At 40.3% G+C, this 27892-nt stretch overlaps 1 protein-coding gene across 11 annotated transcripts in view; it reads right to left on the bottom strand.

The window, feature by feature from the left end:
- sh3pxd2a.S (SH3 and PX domains 2A S homeolog) overlaps nt 1–27892 on the bottom strand; it is a 181405-nt gene that overhangs the window by 49982 nt on the left and 103531 nt on the right. For 5 of the 11 annotated variants that reach the window (XM_041570932.1, XM_041570936.1, XM_041570931.1 and 2 more), the window contains exons 7-9: nt 11178–11195; nt 11023–11067; nt 6894–7025 (exon numbers count right to left, since the gene is read on the bottom strand). In XM_041570932.1, the coding sequence (XP_041426866.1) occupies nt 6894–7025; nt 11023–11067; nt 11178–11195 (195 nt within the window). The remainder of the gene's footprint in view (nt 1–6893; nt 7026–11022; nt 11068–11177; nt 11196–27892) is intronic. The other 6 variants (XM_041570933.1, XM_041570935.1, XM_041570939.1 and 3 more) reach the window with 2 other exon arrangements.

Below are 27892 nucleotides of genomic sequence, written 5' to 3'. Positions count from 1 at the left end.
AAAATAAGTGAATGTAAAATTGACGAGGGTGCAGTTCTAAGCACTTCTGCAATGTACATTCATTTTTTTTTTTTTAATTCCAAGATATTGGAATTGAAAAATGTGAAAGTAAGGCCCATCATGTCATGTTATCCATACGGTTTCTCTACAGAATGAAGCAAGCTTTGATAACAATAAAAACAGCATATTCCACTGAACTCTACAGAGATTATACAGTAGTGGCAGGACAACTCAGGTCCTTGTTTAAAGGACTGCCAGCATCTTTCAATCGCAGAGCAGCTTCTGACATAGCTACTGCTGCCATCTATTTGATCAAAGGACAAGGAAAGTTAAACTAAAGAAGTAGCTAGAGATGTTGTACATTATGTTTTGTGCTTCTGTACCAGCCCCAGGCCACCATGGCCCTTTAGCAGTAAAGATCTGTGTCTCCAAAGATGCCCCAGTAGCTCCCCATCTTCTTTTCTGCTGATTCACTGCACATGCTCTGTGCTGCTGTCACTTACTGATCTTCGGGTCCCACTCACAATATACAGTACACATAGAATAGAAATGTCACAATATAAGGCTGATTAGTAATTAATACAGATAATTACTACATGGCAGCACAGAAAAGTGCAATTAGCATCAGAATTTAATAATCAGCCCTGTAGCATCAGTTTATATTACAGGGGAAGCTCATTTTCTGCTGGATAATTAGTGACGACCCCTAAGCTTAGCTTCTCAACAGCTGCTCAGAGCCCACTGAGCATGTGAGTGTCACAGACACTTTCCAGGATGGTGACCCCCTGTGACAAGTTTGAAGTCCTGGATCATTGCTGCTATTGACAAGCTGAAACTTTAGCCTCGTGCAATAAGTTCAGTATATAAAACATGACATTTTTAGTTCTATTCATTTTTAGGGTTTCCTTCTCCTTTAAAGGGGAAACATGGTACTTCATTGAAACTGGCCCTTTTTTGTCCATTTCACAAATGCTTAATTGAGTGCAAGCTGTGTGTCATCAATCTTATGATACTGACACCCAACACCCACCCACCTCTCCAACGTTCCTCTTTGATCTACTGTTTGATCAGCTTAGAGGAAGGAGCTTATAGCTTTGCAATGAAAAACGTTACCTTGTGATTTTATTATAAAACAGGGAGCAGATTTGTGCCCACTGGGGCATCTGTTGTTGGCCTATGTACGATACATTTAATTCATTTAGATACTTAATGGCTTTTACAACTATGTTATTTCCTTTATACCAATAAGATACAAAGCCAATAAGTTTAAAGACAGTAACATAAGTAGAGAAAGGTGGCTTAAAGGAACAGAAATGAAAAAAATGAAAGAATGAGAAGGAAAGGCATCCTGCACTTGGGGGTGCCAAATGTTAGGTACCCCTAAGTGATTGTATTGACTTACCTGAAACCCCGAGTCGGTGCTCCTATCAGCAGAAAACGGCACCGGCCCGGGGTTATACCAGTGAGCACCACGGAGTGATCCTCTTCTGGCTTCTTCTTGCTTCAAATTTCCCAGGGCAAACGCATGCGCAGTAGAATTAAAAGTCAAACTTTAACTAAAAAGTCGGCTATTTCAATGTACTGAGTATGCGTTTGCCCTGGGAAATTTGAAGGAAGAATAAGCCGGAAGAGGATCGCTCCGTGGTGCTCACTGGAATAACCCAGGGCAGGTGCAGTTTTCTGCCGATAGGAGCACCGGCCCGGGGTTTCAGGTAAGTCAATACAATCACATGGGGGTGCCTAACATTTGGCACCCCCAAGTGCAGGATGCCTTTCCTTCTCCTTTAAGTAATGAAAATATCATATAATGTTGCCCTGCACTGGTAAAACTGATGTGTTTGCATCAGAAACACTACTATAGTTCACATAAACAAGCTGCTGTGTAGCAATGGCGGATATTGGAAAAAAAAACTATATGGCACAGGTTAAATAGTGGATAACAGATAACACCATTATGTTCTACAGAGCTTATCTGCTATCTGCTGTGTAACCTGAGCCTTTTCTCCTTTGAATGGCTGCCCCCATGGCTACACAACAGCTTATTTATATAAACAATAGTAGTGTTTTTTTAAACAAACACAGCAGTTTTACCAGTGAAGGGCAACACTGCATTACTATCACTTTCATTTTTTGATGTTACAGTTCTTTTAAACCACGCTGATGAAAGCTACCGACTGGACCCCTTATTGGCCTTCATATAGAGCCCTCCAGACGGCTGCCCGATTGGAGAAACCAAATATTGGCCAGTTGTCTATCAGGTAGTTTAGAAAATACTATTTTGTGAAGACTGCATTGGCAAGGATTGTCCCCTTACTGTGTACTCCTTAAATGCATTTTTTGGATTGACACAAATGTCCTGCCTGGTTCCTAAGCCAAGCACAGTATAAACTACAGGCCTCAGCGCCACCTCATAAGAAGCTGCAGACGGCATTTTTCGGTTTCAGATGAAAGTCCGAGCCAGAGGAAACAGCTGCTGGCTGCAGTTGTGCTCAAGTCAAAATACACAATCTGAAACATACACTGCAATCCAAATTATTTTCCAATGTGCCTAATTATATTAAAAAAAATATTACAAAAGAAGATGGATGTGTCTTGATTAAACTATAGTTGTAGTGACGCACAGTTTAGCTTCCCATCATGCACTGGCACTGGCAATGTCGTCTCAACTCCAGGGCTAGCCCTGTGACTGGTCAACATTTGTTTCTTTACAAAGGGGTCGCACATTGTCATGTAATGGAAATGCTTCCCCCGTCTGCACTATGACCTATCACAAATAAGCATACTAGGCTCTGATTGACTGGAATGCTGAGCAAGACCGTATATCCAGCCTATCAGAACGCCACATTCATCACAAGCCCAACATATATGGCGGAAACATAGACCACATCAATGGGACAAGAGAGGGGTGCCTGAATGGCTGGAGAGGGACATGCAAGTATCACCGTTATATTTGGTTGGCTTATTGCTTCCTATGGTGGTGGAATTTATCTGCATTGGCCTATTGCTTCCTAAAGGTGATAGGACTTATCTGCACTTGATAACTACTGTCTGTGAGACTGTCTGCATTGACTTATTGGAGATCGGGTATTTCTGCATTGGATTATTCATATGGAGTTGGGATTTGCCTGCACTGATTTACTGATCTCTGTAGAGCTATGGGGTGTATTAGTAATGCTTCCTATGGAGATGGGGCTTATATGCTTTGGCTAAATATTTCCTATTTATGATGAAATACATTTTTTAATTTTTATATTTGAGTGTACAATCCTTATGTTTTGTTTTTGGATTTCTGTACAAGGAGGCTTTATTAGGGATTAGCACCTCAGCATTAATTAGGGTGTGTACCCTCCAAATGATAGTCTTTTATAGACCACCAGGATAGGGCTTACAATACAAGAACACAACTGAATATCTTGCTGTGGATAAGGATCATGCAAACTTTTTTGGAAAATAGGTAAATTTATTGGTATCTATATAGGCAGTAGACAGGAGTCATGAACCCGTTTAACCCTAACTTCACACTCATGGAGTTTGCAGAATGGGACAAATTTTATAATAAAGCAAAATGGGCACGTCAAGGGCCCACAGACTTGGCAGGAGTCCTCGTGCCAGAAATATCCTTGGTGGAAAGAATTGGGCACAGTTTACTCTCAAATTCAGGGCCTACATTGCCCAAGTCATAGTCTTTGAGTCTCTGGAGGAAGTAAAAGTTATTTATACAGATTCTTCCTCCCAGTTCACACCTCTTTGTAATGCCACATAGAAGTAATAAAGTCATTACTTATAGTAAAGCAAGCAATTAGAATCTATTTCAATTTTACATTCTTGTTTTATCCTGTCTTTGTTCAAAATAGGTATTCTGCGCAGACAAGATGGGCTGGGTAGCTGTTATGGATGTTTCTAATAAGTTCCTCGCTAGTGATGGGATGTGTAATGTCTTCAATCACTGCCAAAGCTACAAAGTGGAATGGCACATACAGAAGCTATTAGCTGCCATTCATAACAAAGCTACATAAACAAAGGTGAACTGTGGAGTCGAGGAACAGAAAGTGGTCTGTCTGCACATTCTTTATTAGAGGAAATCTGGGATCAGATTTTAGGGTATGTGGAATAAAGACATAAGACCCCTGTCATTTGTCAGGTATGAGTTAACGATTGGCAGGTGATTCAGCCAATCGTTACGCCATATTGAGTTACACAACACACAGATGATTAAAAGCTACACTCTTAGGGTAGGACTACCCTAAGCGTGATCCAACATGCTGAGCAAAAAAGTAGGCGTCAAGTTGGATGTGAGGGAAATAAGGTAAGATATACAAATGTCGGATGAAGTCACAGAGTTGATCCGACGCGACACGACTGTCGAATGCAGACGCAGTGACATCAACTGACAATGCTATTAACACCTTATTTCTGTCGCATCCGACGTGACGCCTGCGTTTTTGCACAGCGCGGAAATCGTCCAAGTAGTCCTATCCTAAAACTGCAACATTGGAACAGAAACCCAGAAATATTCACTTTGCAAACCAACCTGCTCAGAATTATCTTTATAAAACCCAGAAACACCCATCATACTCGTTATTCAGGGATATTAAGCGCATAACTTGCTCTTTTGTTCAAGGACTATAAACTTTCATAATTCAGTAAATAATAAAACCACCCTCGGTTTTGGTGTCTATTGTACCAGTTAATGTGAGATTGAGTTCTGGGGAGAGTTTATGTGGGTTACAGGCATGCTGAGCACTGACAGTTTGTGGGTTCTAGCAAATGCCAGAGAGGTTGCTGTAAGATGCCACAGACAGTCACCATTTAAAGGGACAGTAACAGCAAAAAATGAAAGTGTTTTAAAGTAATACAAATATAATGCAGTGTTACCCTGCACTGGTAAAACTGCTGTGTTTGCATCTAAACTATTGTTTATATAAATAAACTGCTGTGTAGCAATGGGGGCAGCCATTCAAAGGAGAAAAGGCTCAGGTTACACAGCAGATAAGCTCTGTAGAACATAATGTTATCAGTTATCCACTATTTAACCTGTGCCATATAGCCTTTTTTCAATTTCCGCCATTGCTACACAGCAGCTTGTTTATATGAACTATAGTAGTGTTTCTGAAGCAAACACATTAGTTTTACTAGTGCAGGGCAACACTACATGATGTTTTCATTACTTTAAAACACTTTAATTTTTTGGGGTTACTGTTCCTTTACTGTACTGGTGGGGGCGTGGGCTGTTTGGGCTTCTTTGTACTTGATATGCCAGGACCTGTTATGAATCCCAGTCCAGATCTGGTTACATCCCTATATTAGTGTGCGGGTGCTTAGTAATAATACAGTCTAATCTGACACTTCTTTTGGGTAAAAAAATAAACGAAAAGCTTAAAAAAAACCTGTAACATTATAACAAGACCGATACAGGTATGGGACCTGTTATCCAGAATGCTCGGGACCTAGGGTTTTTTCTGATAATGGATCTTTCTGTAATTTGGATCTTCCTACCTTAAGTCTACCAGAAAATCATGTAAACATTAAATAAACCCAATAGGCTGGTTTTGCTTCCAATAAGAATTAATTGTCATTTAGTTTGGATCAAGTACAAGCTACTGTTTTATTATTAGAGTCAAAGGAAGTACTTTTTTTAAATGTGGATGGAGACAGCCTTTTCCGTAATTCAGAGCTTTCTTAATAACAGATCCCATACCTGTATTGATAAAATCAGTCCCTTAGAAGACACTCAAACAATCCCACCATCACCTACAAAACTGCTCCCCATACAGTCTATATGAGAACAAGGTGGGTGAAGGTCCCTTTAAACCTTCTGTATGGAGTACAAGGTATAATTTGCAAGCCTATTGAAATAATTTTACTTTTTCCAGCCAGAAGGCTGTAACGTTTGCTGACACATTGATTTTAGCTCTCCACCCACCTTTTTTTCTATCCCAACCACAGGGGGGGAAACCCAACACATTTGAGTGTAGAAGTGATATCCAAGCCAGACTGCCACATTCACAGGCGTTCTAGGACACATGTAATATGCGAGCAGGCACAGTGCTCCCGAACATGACAGGACAGGAACATGCCCTGCACCATATGAAAGGGTAGAGTCTATTTAGCAGACACTGTACAAACAGAAATAGTGTAGCCAAAGGCACAGCCTTGCCAACAGAGCTGTTTACTCTTGCTATTATCCATATACAGCACACAAAAGAGCACAACCCAAGAAAAACGACATTGTTCAGGGTTCATGTACAATAACTTTTAAAACCAGAATGCGGTTCACTGCCACAAGCATCTCAAAAGCACCCTCCAACTGATGCCAAAGGAAATAACGCACCACCCGAGAGTGCTGGGAGATGTAGTTTGGAAAAAGCTGGAGTGACGTCTCTTAGGAATGGAAGAATACCCATTAAACAAACACTGGGACAAGAGATGTCCTTTCTAGACTCATAGGGAGCATGACCACTGCACAGAGATGAAATATTCTGCTCTGTGTGTTTATAGCGTAGAAGGAATCCCAGACAACGTCTGCAGCTCTACAGCCAGTTGTGCATGGAATGCTTTCTAATGTCTGTAAGCAATAAACCACGGCTCACGAGCATTCTAGAACCTTTGCGTTGAATACAGTGTTTGTTTACTGGTTGGGTGATTAGAAGCTAACAGTGATGGAGCTGGGGTGGCTCTCGCTGAACACTGACACAGGTTTATTAATTCAAGCATAATACTTAGGAGGCATTCTTATATATATTTTTGGCTCTGGTCCCAAATCAACTGGGGAAAATGTTTTACCTCTTGAGCCAAGTTCAGTACCAGATGCGGCTAATGTACAGCTATTTATAAGGGAGGGGAGCGTAAAGAACAAAACCAGATTGTGTGCAAATAAAGGAGAGGAGACTCACCGCTTTCGTTCTTTTCAATGACATCTACCAGTTCTCCGGCTTTCAGGCTGATCTCTGAGTTTTCCTGCTTCTCGTAGTTGGACACCACCACATACTGGTCCAGGATAATGGGCTCGGAGTTCCCGTCAGCACCTGGGGAAGGGAAAAAGCAAGCTTTGAGCCAGCTTCCAGCCATCGTTCCTCGAGAACGACCTGCATCCATTCGATTCATGATAGGCCAAGTGGTCGGCAGATTCTAGCCAATCAGAACACAATGGCTCACAGCACCGTTCCAAAAGGCTGGCCATATAGATAAACCCCCTTCTGGCCCTTGGTAAGGGTACAACAAGGAACATTTGAATATGAAAAAAAAACGGAAATGAAGGCCAAGAAATTGATCAAATCATCTCATGTTTCAGGAGATTCTCTCATATTCCTCATTTTATTTCATGGAAACAAGGGAGAATTAAAGTAAGCTTTTCTGAAAAGCCCAAAAATGTGCAAATATGAACCCAAACCCCACGTAAATGAACAGAGCAAGTCAACAGCTCGGCACGGAGAGGCAAGGCTCTCTCTCTGCTCCCTGAGAGTTCCAGCTGGAAGTCAAGAGAGGACTGCGGACGCCAATCATATTCATCTGAACTGCAGTTCTTAAATAGAAACACATGAGTAAAGTTGAGTAAGGAGGGAGGGAAGGAGCCAGGAGGAGGGGAACCGAAAGAAAGGAAGGAAGGACTGCTGCATAATGTTTACTTCAGGCACAAGCCGGGGAGAAATGATAGCGTCACACACAAAGTTATACATGCACACACACATATATATATACACATATAAACCCTGCCACTCTCAAATCACTGGGTACACTAATCCCTATGCCTGACACTGATCTTGTGCAAACCTTGTAGCTCCTCAGAAGATCAGAAGGACACTGGCTTTAGAAGGGGTGTCATTCAATTCATAACAGTGGTGCCCAGTATGAACAGCTACAACTCCCAAAATCCAGGCACAGAAGGATATCAAGGGAGACTGGGAGTTGTAGTTCAAGAAAGGCACAGGGAGTTTTTAACAGGACTGTGAGGCAGAAATCTATTAGACAGCTACAAGTCTGATCTGAACTTGCTTCTTAAATGCAGAGATAGCTAAATATCTTTACTAACTCAAGAGTGAAAATAGAAACACCCAGAATACATTACATCCTCTTAAAAAGAAACTCGTCCCTTGACCCAGTGATCAGATTAGCCCAATTTGTCCCAACGGGTGGGTGGCCCAGATCCACTTGTTCAGCACCCTCGCCTAATTAACAGATCTGACTATGCATGGTTACCTTAAGGACCACACTTTGATTGTTGGGACAATTCAATTCCAGTGTTGAATCCAAAGACATTGGTACATTTTTAACACTCCTAATACAGGTATACATTAACATTTTCCAATTACAGGTACGGGACCTGTTATCCAAATTGCTCGGAAACTGGGTTTTCCAGAACAGGGATCTTTCTGTAATTTGTATCTTCATTCCTTAAAGGGATACTGTCATGGGAAAAAAAATTTTTTTCAAAATGAACCAGTTAATAGTGCTGCTCCACTGAAATCCATTTCTCAAAAGAGCAAACAGATTTTTTTATATTCAATTTTGAAATCTGACATGGGGCTTGACATATTGTCAATTTCCCAGCTGCCCCAAGTCATGTGACTTGTGCTCTGATAAACTTCAATCACTCTTTACTGCTGTACTGCAAGTTGGAGTGATATCACCCCCTCCCTGTTCCCCCCCAGCAGCCAAACAAAAGAACAATGGGAAGGTAACCAGATAGCAGCTCCCTAACACAAGATAACAGCTGCCTGGTAGATCTAAGAACAACACTCAATAGTAAAAACCCATGTCCCACTGAGACACATTCAGTTACATTGAGAAGGAAAAACAGCAGCCGCCAGAAAGCTTTTCTCTCCTAAAATGCAGGCACAAGTCACATGACTGGGGGCAGCTGGGAAATTGACAATGTCTAGCCCCATGTCAGAAGTCAAAATTGAATATAAAAAAATCTGTTTGCTCTTTTGAGAAATGGATTTCAGTGCAGAATTCTGCTGGAGTAGCACTATTAACTGATGCGTTTTGAAAAAAACATGTTTTTCGATGACAGGATCCCTTTAAATAGACGATAAACTCATGTAAACATTAAACAAACTCAATAGAATTGTTTTGCTTTCAATAAGGATTCATTATATCTCAGTTTAGATCAAGTACAAGGTACTGTAATCATTTTTAAAAAATTTGGATGGAGACAGCCTTTCCGTAATTCAGTGCTTTCTGGATAACAGGTTTTCTGGATAACGGATCCCATCAGACCCTAGAAAGCAATATAGGTGCCACACATGGAAGCTTCCCCTTTCTTAGATACCCACTAAATATACAGTGAAGGGTCTACACCTTTCTTCTGCTGCCAGTCAACCAAAGTCATGAAACCTTTCCATGGTTTTAAGCTTTTCGACAGCACTTTGAAGTGCCACATGCAACTGATACTGGAGTGTTACTGCACCTTCAATTGCATACAACATCCATATTATAACCACACACAACTGGATGAAAGATACTTGCATTTTCAAACAGATTCCAAGCCACTGACATGCGTTTGTGTCCTATTTAACAGGTTTCACTACGATATGAATTGCTCGGAGCCCTTTCCGTGTATATTTACTAAACAGGGAGAGGTATTTTTAACTTAGGAGAGAACCTGGGGTTTCAATTTCCATTTACACAAAGGCTTGCAGGCAGCTTACTCTGCTGGAAAGTTTTAGGGATATTTACATGGCCCACTGGGTCCCTTCTGCTTAACAGTAATAATACACGTCTGCACTAGTGATGGGCGAATGTATTCGTCAAGTGCGAATTTTCGGCAAATTTCCACATTTAACCGCCGGCGAATAAATTTGCGGAACTGCTGTGAAAATTCACAGGCAAAAAGAATTTATGACACCGGCGTCAAAATACGCGTTCTGTGAATTTTTCATTGTTTCGCAGATTTTTTGGCAAAGCAAAACAGGACAAATTCCCAAATCTCTAGTCTGCACCAATGGATGTTCTTTAAAAGATCATTAAAAAAAAAAAGTGTTTTAACGTAATGAAAATATAATTTTGTGTTGCCATGCACTGGTAAAACTAGTGTGTTTGCTTCAGAAACGTTACTATAGTTCATATAAACACTCTAGCCATGGGGGCAGCCATTCAAGCTGCAAAAAGGAGAAAAGGCACAGGATACACAGCAGATAACAGATAAGCTCTGTAGTATACAATGGGATTCTTCAGAACTTATCTGTTATCTACTGTGTATCCTGTGCTTGAATGGCTGCCCCCATGACTACACAGCAGCTTGTTTATATAAACTATAGTATTACTTATCTGTTATCTCCTGTGTATCCTGTACTTGAATGGCTGCCCCCATGGCTACACAGCAGCTTGTTTATATAAACTATAGTATTACTTATCTGTTATCTCCTGTGTATCCTGTACTTGAATGGCTGCCCCCATGGCTACACAGCAGCTTGTTTATATAAACTATAGTAGTACTTATCTGTTATCTCCTGTGTATCCTGTGCTTGAATGGCTGCCCCCATGGCTACTCAGCAGCTTGTTTATATAAACTATAGTAGTACTTATCCATTATCTACTGTGTATCCTGAGCTTGAATGGCTGCCCCCATGGCTACACAGCAGCTTGTTTATATAAACTATAGTAGTGTTTCTAAAGCAAAGCACATCCATTTTTCCATTGTGAGTCAAAAGTATATTATATTCTTAATCCTTTAAAACACTTTCATTTGTAGTTGTTACTGTTCCTATAAGCAAATGCAGGGCTTTTGCAGGAGATACAAAATAAAACGGAGGCCCAATTATTATTTCTTAGGGTGAGAGGTCGCCTTTAAGGACAGGGCCATTTCTCTACGCACACCATGGTTTTTTAACTATACACCATAGTGTAATTCCTACCATCCACAGCTCAGTGTAGATAGTCAAGTAGTATAGGTTATTATAAAGACAATTACCATGAGAGCTGCTCTCTTTTGGATCAAACGACAGTCATTTACTACCAGTAAGTTATTTTTAGCCGCATGCCAAACGGTGAGATTAAGGTGCAACGCAAACACAGATGTACCTCTTGTGTCAGCCTTAGGGATCTCACACAAACTGGACATCCAAACTTCAGAACATCCAAAAAGGCAGCGTTAAATAAACCACAGAAGAAACATTTTCATTAGATGAAATAGTACATTCAAGTGCAAAACACAACTGCAAAACAAATGCACTTACCTTGAAGAGAAGACAGAGCTGGAAGCAACCAATAGACAAAACATCAGCAATTATTATTTGATCCCTGATGAAGAATATGGGCAAAGACACACGCTCAGATTCGGGGAGATTAGTCGACAAATCTCCTCTTCTTCGAGGCGACTAATCTCCCCGAACTGCCTCCCCGTCGGCTAGAATGAAAATCACCGGCGGGATGGCACTCGGAGCGCTTTGTTTTCCGAAGACGCCCAAAGTTGCCTCACAAGGAAAACGAAACGATCCGAGTGCCATCCTGCCAGCGATTTTAATTCTAGCCGGCGGGAAGGCAGTTCAGGGAGATTAGTCGCCCCGACGAAAAGGAGATGTCGCCGGACAACTAATCTCCCGAATTGCAGCGTCTCTGCCCTATAACTGAATGTGATGGTATGCATACACCTACACCATGTTTACTCATCACTCGTGGCTTTACCATACTGAGCAGTGTAAAATAATAATATAATTAGCCTAATAACGAAATATTACAAGAACTGCGATAGTGATGAGGACTACCTTAAAAAAAGAAAAACTTACAACGAGGGGCCCAATGGTAGGAATATAATTGGTATGATGGAATTTGATTAAGAATCTTTTTTAGTGACCATAAAGGGGTGGACTACACCAAACTTTGAAACAAGGAATTCCTGGACTTCTGCAACTAGATCATAGTGTTCTGTATGTGGTGTGGATGCACCGAATCTAGTATTTTGGATTCGGCAGAATCCCCGAATCCTTGGTGAAATATTCGGCAGAATATCGAACCGAATCCTAATTTGCACATACAAATTAGGGGAAGGAAAGGAAAAAGTGGAAGTGTTTTGTGACGATAAGTCACTTGTTTTTCCAACTCGCCCCTAATTTACATATGCCAACAGTAACACCAAAAAAAGTTTTTTAAAGTAATGAAAATATAATGTAGTGTTGCCCTGTACTGGTAAAACTGATGTGTTTGCTTCAGAAACACTATTATAGTTCATATAAACAAGCTGCTGTGTAGTAATGGCGGAAATTGAAAAAAGTCTATATGGCACAGGTTAAATAGTGGATAACAGATAACACCATTATGTTCCAAGGAGCTTATCTGCTGTGTAACCTGAGCCTTTTCTCCTTTGAATGGCTGCCCCCATTGCTACACAGCAGCTTATTTATATAAACAATAGTTTAGAAGCAAACACAGCAGTTATACCAGTGGAGGGAAACACTGTATTATATTTGTATTACTTTAAAACGCTTATTTTTTTTATTTTACTGTTCCTTTAAGCGCCCACAAGGTTTGTATCCCTTGCTGCACATGCCGGGCCATCTTCTGTTACAGATTACATGTGTAGACCCCCTTTCCCAAGGAAACCAGTGTACTATGTAATTGTTTCATTCCAATATAAAAAATAATTGCCCGGATCCTTTCTCTCTACATGTGCTTTTCATTGGGGATTAAAGGAACAGAAACACCAAAAAATGAAAGTGTTTTAAAGGAAAGCCAATATAATGTACTGGTGCCTGGCACTGGCAAAACTGGTGTGTTTGCTTTAGAAACAATACTATAGTTTATATAAACACGCTGTTGTGTAGCCACAGGGGCAGCCATCCTAGCACAGAATACACAGTAGATAACAGATGAATTCTGATGAATCCCATTGTATACTACGGAGATTATCTGTTATCTGCTTTGTATCCTGTGCCTTTTTTCAGCTTTGAATGGCTGCCCCATGGCTACACAACAGCTTGTTTATATAAATTATAGTAGAGTTTCTGAATCCAAAACACCAGTTGTACCAGTGCAGTGCAGCAGAACAGTACATTATATTGTCATTACTTTAGGACATTTTTTGGTGTTACTGTTCCTTTAAGGATCCAAATAGCTGGTGGGGAAAAAATGGAACTGCTGATAATCCTTCTGGATTCCCCAGTTTGACATTTCTAAATCTATCCATTTGTCCTATTTTACAAATACATAGTTTAGCTTGCATGGTGAGGGACTAACCTGCAGAAGACCACAGATAAGCTGATAAAGTCTGCTGACTTGGCCCCACCAGACAAGGTCGGCAGGTTACTGGTGTGTGTATGGGGCCCTCATAACTGCCTGTCTGATCAATATCTGGACACAAATCACCTAGATATCAGGCAGGTTGATACGAGTACAAGGAGAATAAATGGCTTGATAGAAGCCAAAAGAAAACGAAACAGTAATTGTCAGAATCCAAATCCAAGCCTAGTGACTAAATCACAAAACTCTATTTTACTTCCCTGATTTTACATTTTCCCAGAACTGATGCTATTTTTTTTTCCTAGTCCCATACAGACAAACTTAATTTTTTTCCAGCCTGGATTTTATATTTTCCAAAAATTTGCTTTTCTGCAGTTTTGACTGTAACTGCATGAAATTAGCTTCACCTAAACTTTACATTAAAAAAACTAATTTTATTGTGTAGAGAAGGCTGAAAAAAATCGTACACCGTATATTGGCATAGAACATGTTTGGGTGCTGCTCTTCCAAAGGTGGAACTAATTGCAACATGTGCAACTAATTAAGCCTTTAAATCTGCACAAAAATCTATCTTTTCTCTCTGTGCCATAAAGAGGTGGTACAAAAAGTCCTCCTCACTTGCACAATATAGAAAATGACTTGGAGTATCTAGAGGATGCCACCTTAATAAAACTGATCAAAATGAAATTATTTAAATGGAAAATTATGGCAGAGTGCAGTGCAGCAGAACAGTACATTATATTGTCATTACTTTAGGACATTTTTTGGTGTTACTGTTTCTTTAAGGATCCAAAAAGCTGGTGGGGAAAAAATGGAACTGCTGATAATCCTTCTGGATTCCCCAGTTGAAATTGCTAAATCTATCCCTGTGTCCTATTATACAAATACATAGTCTAGCTGGCATAGTGAGTGCCTAACCTGCAGAGCTTACAATCTAAAGAAGGCCACACACAGGCTTATAAAGTCTGCTGACTTGGCCCCACCAGACAAGGTCGGCAGGTTACTGGTGTGTGTATGGGGCCCTCATAACCGCCTGTCTGATCAATATCTGTACCAAAAATCACCTGGATATCAGGCAGGTTGATACAAGTACAAGGAGAATAAATGGCTTGATAGAAGCCAAAAGGAAATGAAACAATAATTGTCAGAATCCAAATCCAAGCCTAGTGACTAAATCAAAAAACTCTATTTTACTTCCCTGATTTTACATTTTCCCAGAACTGATGCTGTTTTTTTTTTCCTGGTCCTATACAGGCAAACTTAATTTTTTTTCCAGCCTGGTTTTTATATTTTCCAAAAATGTACTTTTTTTTTTTTGCAGTTTTAGCTGTAATTTCATGAAATTAGCTTCACCTAAACTTAACATAAAAAAAAAATGTTTTATTGTGTAGAGAAGGCTGAGAAAATCATACACCGTATATTGGCATAGAACATGTTTGGGTGCTGCTCTTCCAAATATGGAACTAACTGCAAAATCTGCAACTAATTAAGCCTTTAAATCTGCACAAAAATCTAGCTTCTCTCTCTGTGCCATAAAGAGGTGGTACAAAAAGTCCTCCTCACTTGCACAGTATAGAAAATGACTTGGAGTTTCTAGAGGATGCCACCTTAATAAAACTGTTCAAAATGCAATTATTTAAATTGAAAATTGTGGCAGACCACTAGCAATGTGATGGCTTTGCTGTAGGCTTTATTTCTTCCATTCGAGGGCTTATCTTTGCTTGGACCTTTTGCAGTTCTCTTCCAGCAAAGAATCCATTTCTCATCTGTGATTCTCGTTATTAAACAAGGAACATTGCCCTTTTACTTGTCACAGTCATTGTCCACTTCTTGTTCCCATAAATCCTCTCATTTAGTGAAGCAGTATTCAGTTGTATGAAATTAAACCAAATGTGAAAAACTGGCTGTGCAAAAATGTGGGTACCCTTGTAGTTTTGCTAATTTGAATGCATGTAACTGCTCAATACTGATTACCGGCAACACCAAATTGGTTGGATTAGCTCGTTAAGCCTTGAACTTCATAGGCAGGTGTGTCCAATTATGAGAAAAGGCATTTAAGTGGCCAATTGCAAGTTGTACTTCTGTTTCACTCTCCTCTGAAGAGTGACAGCATGGAATCCTCAAAGCAACTCTCAAAAGATCTGAAAACAAAGATTATTTAGTATCATGGTTCCAGGAAGGCTACAAAAAGCTATCTCAGATGTGTCAGTTTCAACTGTAAGGAATGGAATCAGGAAATGGAAGGCCACAGGCACAGTTGCTGTAAAACCCAGGTCTGGCAGGCCAAGATACAGGAGCGGCATATGCAGACGATTGTGAGAATGGTTACAGACAAGCCAAAGATCACCTCCAAAGACCTACAAGAACATCTTGCTGCAGATGGTGTATCTGTACATCGTTCTACAATTCAGCACAATTTGCACAAAGAACATCTGTATGGCAGGGGGATGAGAGAAGCTCTTTCTGCACTCACACCACAAACAGAGTCGCTTGTTGTATGCAAAAGCTCATTTAGACAAGTCACAGTCATTTTGGAACAAAGTGCTTTGGACTGATGAGACAAAAATTAAGTTAATTGGTCATAACAAAAAGCATTTTGCATGGCGGAAGAAGAATACCGCATTCCAAGAAAAACACCTGCTACCTACTGTTAAATTTGGTGGAGGTTCCATCATGCTGTGGGGCTGTGGGGCTAGATCAGGGACTGGGGCCCTTGTTAAAGTCGAGGGTCGGATGGATTCAACCCAATATCAACAAATTCTTCAGGATAATGTTCAAGCATCAGTCACAAAGTTGAAGTTACGCAGGGGTTGGATATTCCAACAAGACAATGACCCTAAACACACTTGGAAATCTACAAAGACATTTATGCAGAGGGAAAACTACAATATTCTGGAATGGCCGTCACAGTTCCCTGACTTGAATATCATTGAAAATCTATGGGATGATTTGAAGCAGGCTGTTCATGCTCGGCAGCCATCAAATTTAATTGAACTGGAGACATTTTGTATGGACGAATGGTCAAAAATACTGCCATCCAGAATCCAGACACTTATCAAAGTCTATAGGAGGCGTCTAGAGGCTGTTACATTTGCAAAAGGAGGCTCAACTGAGTACTGATGTAATATCTCTGTTGGGGTGTCCAAATGTATGCACCTGTCTAATTTTATGATGCATATTTTCTGTTAATCCAACTTTATGTCACTGCTGAAATACTACTGTTTCCATAAGGCATGGTATATATTAAAAGAAAGTTGCTACTTTGAAAGCTCAGCCAATGATAAACAAAGCTCAGCCAATGATAAACAAAACTCCAAAGAATTAAGAGGGGTTTCCAGACGTTTTCATATGACTGTATATTAAAACTCACTGAGGGTCATTTGCCAAGCTCGCAGACATAAATTCCAGGTGTCCATCCTCAGAGCATATTCATCTATAGGTGAGGCAAGCTGCACAAGGTGAAGAGCTCAGTCTGGCACAAGCCAACACTGTACTTGACTGGCCGTAGATATTGTGCAATCTAGGCAGCATTCCAGGCAGGGTCCACATGCTGCCCACCTATTACATGCATGCTGCTTGCCTATTGCTACTACTGGAGCCTACTGATGGGCATAAAGTACACCCTTTAGGCACATCACTGTGGAAGGTGCAGAGCTCAATGCTGTCTGGTAAAGTGATTACTGTACTTGACGTCTACCATAGATGTTGCGCAAGGGCATGCCAAGCAATGCCAACATGCTGCTCCCTGGATGAAGAGCTGCAAAAAACAGCAAGGAGTTCTAGGAGTGTAAAGAGCTGGGCATCAGGCCCACTTCTTTCACTTTACAAGTTGCCCAACTCTCATGACCAAGACTGAGTGTTTTAACTACTACCCCATGGAATTTCAGCATTGCTTTCTACATCTGGTTCAACAGCAATCCATGGTCGACTTTGATTGAGAGTTGCACATCAAAAAAATTAAAAATGACACAGTTTGCCAAAAGGGTTTGTAATATCTGTTGTGTTTAATTGTGCTTACTGTGAAAGAATACTTAACGGAGACACTGTTTAATTGGGTGTCTCTGTACAGGGCTGGACCAACTGTAGGGGCTGTTCCCTACATGGACTGGTGTTTTGTAATGCTTTTCCATTTTAGGTGACAGCAGACCATACCACGTAAGGCTCAAGGCCAGAGAGTTGGAGGAATATTAGACTTACTGGATTTGTGAGAAAAAATCTTTGTTCAGAATACACCCCAGTACTGAGATGTTCCTGGGAAATTAAAGACATACCACTGTTATCTTTTTTGTTGAAAGTGGAGTAAATTATTATGCAGGCTGAGAGGGGTTCCCAAACGTTTTCATATGACTGTACTTAGCACAGGAGCACTTTTAGGCTTGGAGGACAGATTAGAGAACCATGGTGCATCAGTCTGTTGAATTTAATTTTATTCAGTGTCGGACTGGCCCGGCGGGATACCAGGAAAAAACCCGTTGGGCCCCGACCCCTAATGGGCCCCTGCCGGGCCAGTCCCCCGTCCCGATCATACTTCAAAGAAAAAAAGGTTTTTCTATGTGCCGCGCAGCGCCATTTGCGCATATGCGCGACACCTTTCAGTGAGGAGCGGCTCCTACATGCAGGCGCGCCGAGCAGCACCTTCGCGCAAGCGTGCTCAGTGCGTTATAGTAGGGAGGCAGGGGGGTCAGAGGGGGCCCTGGACTTTAGTCCCGGTGGGCCCCGGGCCCCCCAGTCCGACCCTGATTTTACTTTTAAGATTGCTGCATTTACATTAACTTCCCTGTTTGTCATACAACAGCAGCATTGCTAGCAGTGTAGACTGGCCTGCCTAATCCCAATTTTAATGTATATTTTCCAGAGTGAGCCTGTGCCACCAGTCTTTAGGAATCCTGGCGTCACCCTTACCTTTTAACAGCAATGCATTCTAACAAGGCATCTCAAATCGTATTCAGCGTGCAAAGCTTTTTGACAGCACCAGCTATAGGTTTATCTCATCACCTCATCAGTATGGGATTCCAGAAAGATATCTTTTCTTTTTATTAGTGAAGAGGCAGCTTTTTTTCCCCCATAGTGACATATGTACAAATAACAGATGTTTTATAAATTACTTGAGATTTTCCTGTAGCTATTTAAATATTAATAACAACCCCAATTAAGCCCACTATTTTCACTCTCAGTCTATCTTTGGCAAAAATAATATAAATGCAAGTTATACACTAAATGGCAGTGTGTTGGGAGTTTATCTTAAATGAGAAGGATCTAGGGGTTTTTGTAGATAACAAGTTGTCTAATTTTAGCAGTGTCATTCTGTGGCTACTAAAGCAAATAAAGTTCTGTCTTGTATAAAAAAGGGCATTAACTCAAGGGATGAAAACATAATTATGTCTCTTTATAGGTTCCTGGTAAAGCCATAAGTAAGTTTTAGAGGACATTATAGACAAATAGCAGGGGACCTTTTTACCCATAAAGTGGATCACCGTACCAGAGGCCTCCCCTTCAGACTAGAAGAAAAGAACTTTCATTTGAAGCAACGTAGGGGGTTCTTCACAGTCAGGACAGTGAGGTTGTGGAATGCACTGCCGGGTGATGTTGTGATGGCTGATTCTGTTAATGCCTTTAAGAATGGCTTGGATGATTTTTTGGACAGACATAATATCAAAGGCTATTGTGATACTAAGCTCTATAGTTAGTATAGATATGGGTATATAGAATTTATGTGAGTGTATGGAGGGGTGGGTGTATGGAGGCTGGGTTTTTATTTGGAGGGGTTGGACTTGAAGGACTTTGTCTTTGTCAACCGAATTTAACTATGTAATTCAGACATTACGTTGGTCAGCAGTCTGTAAGATAAAGAATCATTGTATTCTGTCCAATAAATATTCTGCTGAAATGAAAATCACTGTAGTTTAGTAATTACCCCTGTTTCATCTGGGAAAAATTAAGACTGTCTCACTCAACCTGTGGTTGTTGGACTTTTTTAGTTGAAGGAGACAAATACCCGGTCCCTACTAACTTCTCAAGCTTTTATACTGGACATGGAACTCCTTGGTGACTTCTAATACAGTAGCTTATATGATAAAATAGGGCATATTTTATTTCTTATAATACACAAGGTTCAGTGAGTCATGTGACACAAGTGGCAACACTTAGCGCCTACTGATGACAACCTAAACAACTTTTATAAGGAGATATTTTACAGGTCATTCATGTCCCTCTGTATTATATGGGAATAATGTTTCTCCTCCTACAAAATATAAGGATATTAGAAGTTACCAAAGAGTTCCATGACCATATAAAAGTACAGGTATGGTATCGGTTATCCAGAATGCTTAGGATCTGGGGTTTTCTGGATAAGGGATCTTTCCATTATTCGTCATATCTTAAGTCTACTAGAAAATAATTTAAACATCAAATAAACCCAATAAGATGGGTTTGCTTAGTTTTGGATCAAGTACAAGGCACTGTTTTATTATTACAGAGAAAAAGGAAATCATTTAATTTTATTGTTAATTGTAATTGTTACATGTAAAGTGGAGTCTATGGGAGACAGCCTTTCCATAAATCAGAACATTCTGGATAACGGGTTTCTGGATAACGGATCCCATACCTGTACATGGAAAAGGGCTAAGTATTGGAAAGCTGAGGTTACTTCTAATGTCCTTATATTTGATCTGTTTATTGATTATTTAGCAGGACTATTTTTAAAAACAACAACTTTGGAAATCCTTAGTGACGGGCGGAATTTTTTCGCTGCAAAAAAAGACGCCCATTGTATGGAAAAAATGTTGTGCTTCAAAAAAGTGGTCGTCCATAGACTTTAATGCATTTGGCAAATTTTTTGCCGTTTTGCAAATTTTCTGCCAACCGAAACGGGTCACTAACAAGGATGCCTGAATGAATAATGGCACCTACATTTTCATGTTTCCATTTTGCATCTCTTTCTCTTTTAAAGCATGTGGTTGTATCTTAAAGGAGAAGGAAAGCTACGGAGGCATTTTATGGCCAATAGATTAGCTGCAATAGTGCAAGCTAGAATGCTATATTTATTCAGTAGAATGTTTTACCATACCTGAGTAAAAAGCTCTAGAAACTCTCTGTTTGTTTAGGATAGGAGCTGCAGTATTAATGTGGTGTGACATCACTTCCTGCCTGAGTCTCTCCCTGCTCTGGGCTCAGATTACAGTAGACAGGGGGGGGGGGAAAGAGGAGCAAACTGAGCATGCTCTTGCCCAGGGCAAGGAGGTTTAAGCTGAAGGCAGGAAGTCTGATAGAAGCCCATGTGTACACAATAGAAGGAAAGAAATGCAGTGTTTCTTTTGACAGGGGCTCAGAGCAGCACTACTTTGGGGGTTTACTGGTATATTTAGATGGACCTTTCGGATAAGGCTTACTTAGTTTTACTTCTCCTTTAAAGTGTTCTTTAACTGCAATCATTTTCACATTCTCTTCAGGGAGCCCTTAATATTGGGCCAAGCAAAAGTCTGCCATGTCCCACATTCTCAGACACTTTAGGGACTATCGTGTCATATCATGTAAAGTATAGAATTACAAATGAAGGCATTAGCCATTCAGCCACGGTCTTGAATATGTATCAATGCTAAACAAGTTGCCTGCTGGCATAGTTAAGAGTTCGAGTCCATGCAGAAAAACTGAATCCTCCTGATTGGAGGAGCAAGCAAGTATTCTGCATTTCTGATTCTTCCATCAGCCGTGGACGGCTTCTTATAAATACAAAACACAGAGGTGTAGTCAAGCTCCTTCTAAAGACACAATGCATTTTCATAAACCTTAGAGAAGGCCAACAGTTCTGAAGCCAAGACTTGTAGCATTCAGCAGCCAATAAAGGGAATATTACCTGAATGCAAAATGATCTTTCATTGCATCTGACTAGTATATGAATTTATGGTAAAAAAGAGAAGAGCAGCAGAATCTACATATAAAATGTGCATGATTTGGGCACCAAATATTGCACATACTCAAGGCCAACCATCTTTAGGTATGTGCTAGATAAAAAATACCTTACCTTAAAAACCCTAATATACCCTAAGGTTTAAGGGGCAAATTTGCCTAAATGCATTAACGTATTCCAGCCAATCAGAAATGTGTGTCTATTATACTACATGTCATAGACTGATGAGAGCTCATTGCTATGAGTTATTGCACTTGGGTAAATATGTGAAGGTCCTTCTGGACTTTTCACTTCTGCTGAATAAAAAGCTAAATAACTCTAAAACCTGGGGGTTTCTGGATAATGGCTCTTTCCATAATTTGGTTCTTCGTGTCTTAAGTCTACTATAGTCTACTAAAAAATCATGTTGATATTAAATAAACCCAATAGGCTGGTTTTGCTTCCAATAAGGATTAATTATATCTTAGTTTGGATCAAGTACAGGTATGGGACCTGTTATCCAGAATGCTCGGGACCTGGAGTTTTCCGGATAACGGATCTTTCCGTAATTTGGGTCTTCATGCCTTAAGTCTACTTGAAATTCATTTAAACATTAAATAAACCCAATAGGCTGGTTTTGCTTCCAATAAGGATTAATTATATCTTAGTTGGGATCAAGTACAAGCTACTGTTTTATTATTACACAGAAAAAGGAAATCATTTTTAAAAATTTGGATTATTTGGATAAAATGGAGTCTATGGGAGAGAGCCATTCCATAATTCTGAGTTTTCTGGATATCGGGTTTCCGGATAAGGGATCCTATACCTGTACAAGATACCATTTTTTTATTACAGAGAAAAAGGAAATTGTTTCAAAAATGTTGGATTATTTGATTATAATGGAGTCTATGGGAGACGGCCTTTCTGTAATTCAGAGCTTTTTGGATAAGGGGTTTCCAGATAACAGATCCCATACCTGTATGAGAAAATCATGTCGATATTAAATAAATATGCTGGTTTTGTTTCCAGTAAGGTTTAGTTATATCTTAGTTTGGATCAAGTACAAGCTACTGTTTTATTAATTCTGAGAATTTTTTTATTTTATTTTTACTTTACAAAGTCATGACACAATTTGCCTTAAAATAAATATACCTAGTCTGCCAGGATCTTTAATGTATTGTCTGGCAGGTGTGCAGAGAAGCACTTCCATTTGCCAGAATAATGCTGCTTTGCAGCTTAATGAATAGTAGAAGCCAGCGGTGAATATTTCTCCTGTACTGAAGGGCACATTTCCAATTTCCCCTTTAACAAGACCCAGATGCTACTGATCTATAATAGGATTAAAAAACGCAGGCCTGAAAATGTAGATGGAGATCAAGCTTGCTCCCTGATATGCCATGTTCATCTCATTATCATAAGGAATGGACGGTTAAATCTGCTACAGATTTATGATGTTTTCTTGGCTTTTCCACATTCATTATCTGTACAGAATAATGATTCCCCCTATATCTGTCCGAGAGGAAGCCAAAGGATTATAAAGGAGTAAAAATGTTTAAACGCAATTAAGATATGATGTACTATTGCTCTGCATTGGTAAAAGTGGTGTGTTTGCTTTAGAAACATTAATAAATGTTTCTAAAATAATACTAAATATTAAAAGAAAAGGCCACAGGTTATATAGTAGATAACAAAAAGGTTTTGTAGAATCCCATTGTATTCTACAGAGCTTATCTGTTATCGGCTGTGAAAACCTGGGCCTTTCAGGCTTTTTCAACTTTAAATGGCTGCCCTGATGGCTACACAGCAGTTTGTTTATATCTGTGATCCCCAACCAGTGGCTTATGAGCAACATGTTTCTCCCCAACCCCTTGGATGTTGCTCCCATTGGCCTCAAAGCAGGTGCTTATTTTTCAATTCTTTGCTTGGAGGTAAGTTTTAGTTGCATAAAGACCAGATTTACTGCCAGTCCATGTAGGAGCTACCAAATAGCCAATCACAACCCTTATTTGGCAGGAATTTTTTTCATGCTTGTGTTGCTCCCCAACTATTTTTACATTTGATGGGTAAAAAAAGGTTGGGGATCTCTGGTTTATATAAACTACAGCAGAGCAGCAGTACATTATCATACCTCCCAACATTTTGGAAGTAAAAAGAGGGACAAATTTTTTTTTCCACAAGTAGCACACTCCTTTCTGTGGCCACACCCCTAATTACCATGTTTGTTTTACAAAATTTGGCAGGTTATGAAAGTTTGAAAATATTTCTCCTTATCTAAACTGTGTTTTTGTGTCTCAAAATTGTTACAAAGTATCTTATTTGCACCTGTTAGCTGTTCTGGGCTCTCTGCTAAAAGCCAATTAAGTGAGAAACTTTGTTTCTTTTTCTGGCTGTTCAGTGCAGAGAAAAGAGGGACTTTCCAGTACAAATGAGGGACTGCGGGTTGAGCTGTCAAAAGAGGGACTGTCCCTCCGAAAAAGGGACAGTTGGGAGGTATGCATTATAACCTAACTACGTTAAAGCAAACCTCCCAACATTCTAAAAATGTAAAGAGGGACAAAAACATCAGCTGAGCGTAGTGAGGCAAATTTTTGGAGCACACCTATTTTATGGCCACACCCCCTATTTGGCACGTCCGTTTTACAAAATTTGGCAGGTTATAAAGGTTTGAACACATTTCCAAGCGTTTAAGGGTCATGTTTTATGTGTTATAGCAGTGTTGCTAATGAAGTTTAAACTGTCCTTTAAGCTGTGAGTCTCAGTTCCCCCCTACAGACCTGCTTATCTTAAATAGTTACAATTGTATCTTTACTTATCTACAAATGTATCATAGAGCAGTGACTCAGTGTAGTGATGTGCGGGCCAACCCGATACCCGCGGGATCTGCGCCACCTCTTTGCGGGTGGTGGGTTGAACTCTTCTCCTGCTTTCCCCGCCGCCACCGTCAAATTCCGGCTTCCAGGTTCGTCTGTAATAGATGCTGGGCCTGCAACACCGCCCCTTTTGTGACATCATTGGCGGGGTGGGTCTATAAAAGCAACCCGGAAGTGTGAATGCGGGCGCAGGCCAAGAGAGGGGAAATCCCGACCCGCCCATCACTAACTCAGTGGTCTGGGCTCTTTGCCAAAAAGCCTTTTATTTTAATTAAGTTTCAGAAACGTTGTATTTTTTTCTGGCGTCAGTGCAAGAGATCAAAGAGAAACTCTGGACTTTCATTATGAAAATCGGGACTGCCGGCTAATTCGAGACTAAATCTAAATCGGGACTGTTCGGCAGAAAACTGGATTGTTGGGAGGTGTGTTAAAGCAGTTTCACATTATTGTTTTTAGGTTCCAATAAATTTTCAATTTCTTTTCTGACTGCAAAGCTGTGAGACCTGGTTCCACCGCTGCCCAGGGCAAGGGAATTTGCATTCTTCTTTTATGTATTGTTATGTCTTGAGCCCATAAGTGCGGGAAGTTCATTGTGACTTTTCCCACCTGCACAGGCCATTTGCACCACTAATGTGTAACAGTCACGATCGGACATAAGCAGGGCCAAAATGATTGCAGATGGAGCGCTGCTATTCAAACCAAAAGCAGGAGGAACAGAAACGGCGGGGCAATTTTCTCTTGCAGAATTCAATTAAGAAACAGGATTGGATTCATTAGTGAGTCAGTAGAGTTGGAGCATACAGTGAAAGAATTCATGTACACACAAAGGCATACCTCCCAACTGTCACGTTTTTTGCGGGACAGTCCTGATTTTGACAGCTCAAACCACATTCCCAGGTTTGCTACTGAAATGTCCCGACTTCTTCTTTGATCTACTGCACTGAACAGCCAGAAAAAGATGAAAAGTTTCTAAAGCTTAATTGGCAAAGAATATGTGGCAGATGCCCTCAGATACTTTTGTAACAATTTACAACAATTTTGTAACAATTTAAGATAAGCAAAGAAACTATTTAAAGAAACTATTTAAGATAAGCAGGTCTCTTGTGGAAACTGATTTGCAGCTTAAAGGGCAATTCACCTTCTGTAAACTGTAATAACACATAAAAACCACAGAAATGTGTTCAAACTTTCATAAAATGAACATCGTAATTAGTGGGTGTGGCCACAACAATGGGCGCGGCAAATTTTGTTGTCCCTCTTTCTATTACCAAAATGTTGGGAGGTATGCAAAGGGCCAAACTAACATGGAGGTAGTCTGTGTCCAGAAAACCCAATGCTGAAAATAAGCTAAATAAAGGTTAGTAATTTGGCAACATGGTGGCACAGTGGTTCTGGACTCTTGAGTCTGGTTCTAGCTACAAGGGATCTGTATGTTCTCTATTCGCCTGCATCCAAAATCAAAGAGACAGGCCAAATGGAAAATGCTTTATATTAAAGACTAGACTTGCAAACTGCACAAACTGGTTATTTATCTGTGAATTTACAACCAAAACGCTTTATAGTCAGCTTGTTATAATTTTCTGTCAACTATAAAGGGCAGATTTGACATATTGCTACAGAAAGGCACCATCAGTTGCTTTGGCTTTTCATAAAAGGGGTCAAAATATCCTTTTGAGCCTTTTTTTTCTTTGCTAGCGGATGTGTGGGATTACTCGGGCTGGAACAATGATTCATTTTTGAAGGAAGGCCTGGTTGTAAGCCTGGGAAACTGGGAAACTCTAGGACAGAATGGAAGGAAGTGCTTTGCTTGCACAGTAAACCATAGTACTAACAGCCCTCGCTAATTCCATAGTGTCACACACAAATGTGGTCTGGTATAGAGAAACAGCATTTATAGCTAAATATCCTAGCAATTTGCTATAAAGTATAGAATGGTTTTTAGCATGCCAAAGGTGAGGCAAGGTAGGGTTATGATAGGCGAGTTGCGTGCAAGGGGTGCATTGCTGCTCAGGCCCGGACTGGCAATCTGTGGGTTCTGGCAAATGCCAGAGGGGCTGCTATAAGGTCCCATTGAAAGTCAGTATTTAGTGGGCTGGTGGGGGCTGGGTGGGCCTCTGTGTACATGAAATGCCAGGGCCTATTTCAATTCTCAGTCCTGTTCCTGCTCAACTGCTTTTCTTAGAAAACAATCATAAATTATATCATGCTTTTTTTGTCCAGGGGGGGTTGGTCCAGAATCAGAGCAATAAGGGAGGGACACTATCAAGTTTATGTGAATTTTGAGGGGGTAATTTGTAAATGCCCCAGAGGCAAGAATATGAGCACTATGGCACACTCTATAATGGCGGCACCAACAGACAATGCTAAAGGCACAATGTGAGATGAGCAGTTATAGCCGTATTGACTAGTGTAAAATGGTTTGATTCTGGCACAGCTCCGAACAATCTGCGGTGTTTCCCCAATGGAATATGCATTTGCCTCCTACTGTATAGGTGCAAATCGTTGTGTTCCCAAAGAGTCCAAAGAGCTGTGCTTCTTTCTTATGTGGCACCCCATGACTTTGGCATGCTTCAACACAGGTCCTAGCAGGTGCAACACCAGTGTTGATTCATTTCATCCAGGGCCATGCCAAATTGCCTTATGAATGGAGCTCAAAGGGTCAATTGTTTTTAGCTCTCGAAGCTCCTGCATTTGCCCATAGCCCTATATAAATGACCAATACTACCAGTTCATTTCTTGCAATTAGGACCTAATTTAAAGGGCGTGTAAAGGCAAATAAATAAAAACCCATTCTTACTTTCTTTAATGAAAAAGAAACCTATCTCCAATATACTTTAATTAAAAAATGTGTACCGTTTTTATAAGAAAGCTGACTGTATGCAGTGAAATTCTCCCTTCATTTACTGCTGTGGATAGGAATTGTCAGACGGTCCCTAACTGCTCTGCAGGGAAACAATCATACTTATGAACAGCAGGGGGAGCCCCTGCCTTAATTTCCAGCCATGCAGAACTCAAGCAGATTTGTTTGTTTCCCTGTAGAGCAGTCGGCGACTGTGTAGAGATTTGTATTGGATTTTATTTTCGCCTTTACATCCCCTTTACTGTTTTCAACTCCAGCTGCAGGGACAAAGATCATGGAGCCAGATTTAAACAGATAAACTGTGATTCTATTTGGAGGATTATTTTGCTGCGGCCACTGGTTCTGCAGAGTTGGAGAAAGTTTGAATTAAACAATACAAAAACTATAAAATCCACATTAGATTACATGACAACACAGGACCCAGTGCCGTCTGCATATTCTGATTATTAATCAGTCTTGTTGTATTGGCTTCTGGCAGATATTATTGGACTTGCTGTTTTGATAATTTATGATGATCCCTAAGCAGCCCAGATCACACTGAGCATGTCCACAGTCTTAGTCTTGCAAAGATGTTTAACAAAGTTACAAGATAGTGACCCCCTGTGGCCAACTTTGAAAGCATAAATCATTTGTTTTATTAGGCTTGTGGTGCAATAAGTTCATGTTTAAGTTTAGTATACAAAATACAGCATTTCCAGCCTTATTCTATTTTAGACTTTACTTCCCCTTAAAAAAGCAATTACCAATTTCCAAAAAGATGGCTATATTTATATTTCCTAGCGTTTGCAGGGCAAGAAGCCTCCAAATCTTATAATTAAGCAGCAGAGCACTAGGCTGGCCACAGAACTGGCAGACTGAATTCACTAAGTGGATTGCGGATCAATAACACAAAGTGGAAGTGCCATAAATCTCTGTGAGCTGTAAATTGTGTGGGTGTGTTAGTGTATAGAGGAGTGTGTGGGAGGAGGGGGAACAACAGCTAAAAATCAGATTGCCGTTAACTACAACTCTCACCATCCCTTAGGCTCCTGGGATGCTGCTCATAGAAAGAAGGAATTGCCAACTTGTGGGAATCAACAAGTAACAGCTTATGGCTATTAG

Source organism: Xenopus laevis, chromosome 7S (assembly GCF_017654675.1).
Source record: "Xenopus laevis strain J_2021 chromosome 7S, Xenopus_laevis_v10.1, whole genome shotgun sequence".
Classification (NCBI taxonomy): Eukaryota; Metazoa; Chordata; class Amphibia; order Anura; family Pipidae; genus Xenopus; species Xenopus laevis.
The sequence above is the reverse complement of the archived record's forward strand: the minus strand, read 5'-3'. Positions and strand labels throughout refer to the sequence as shown.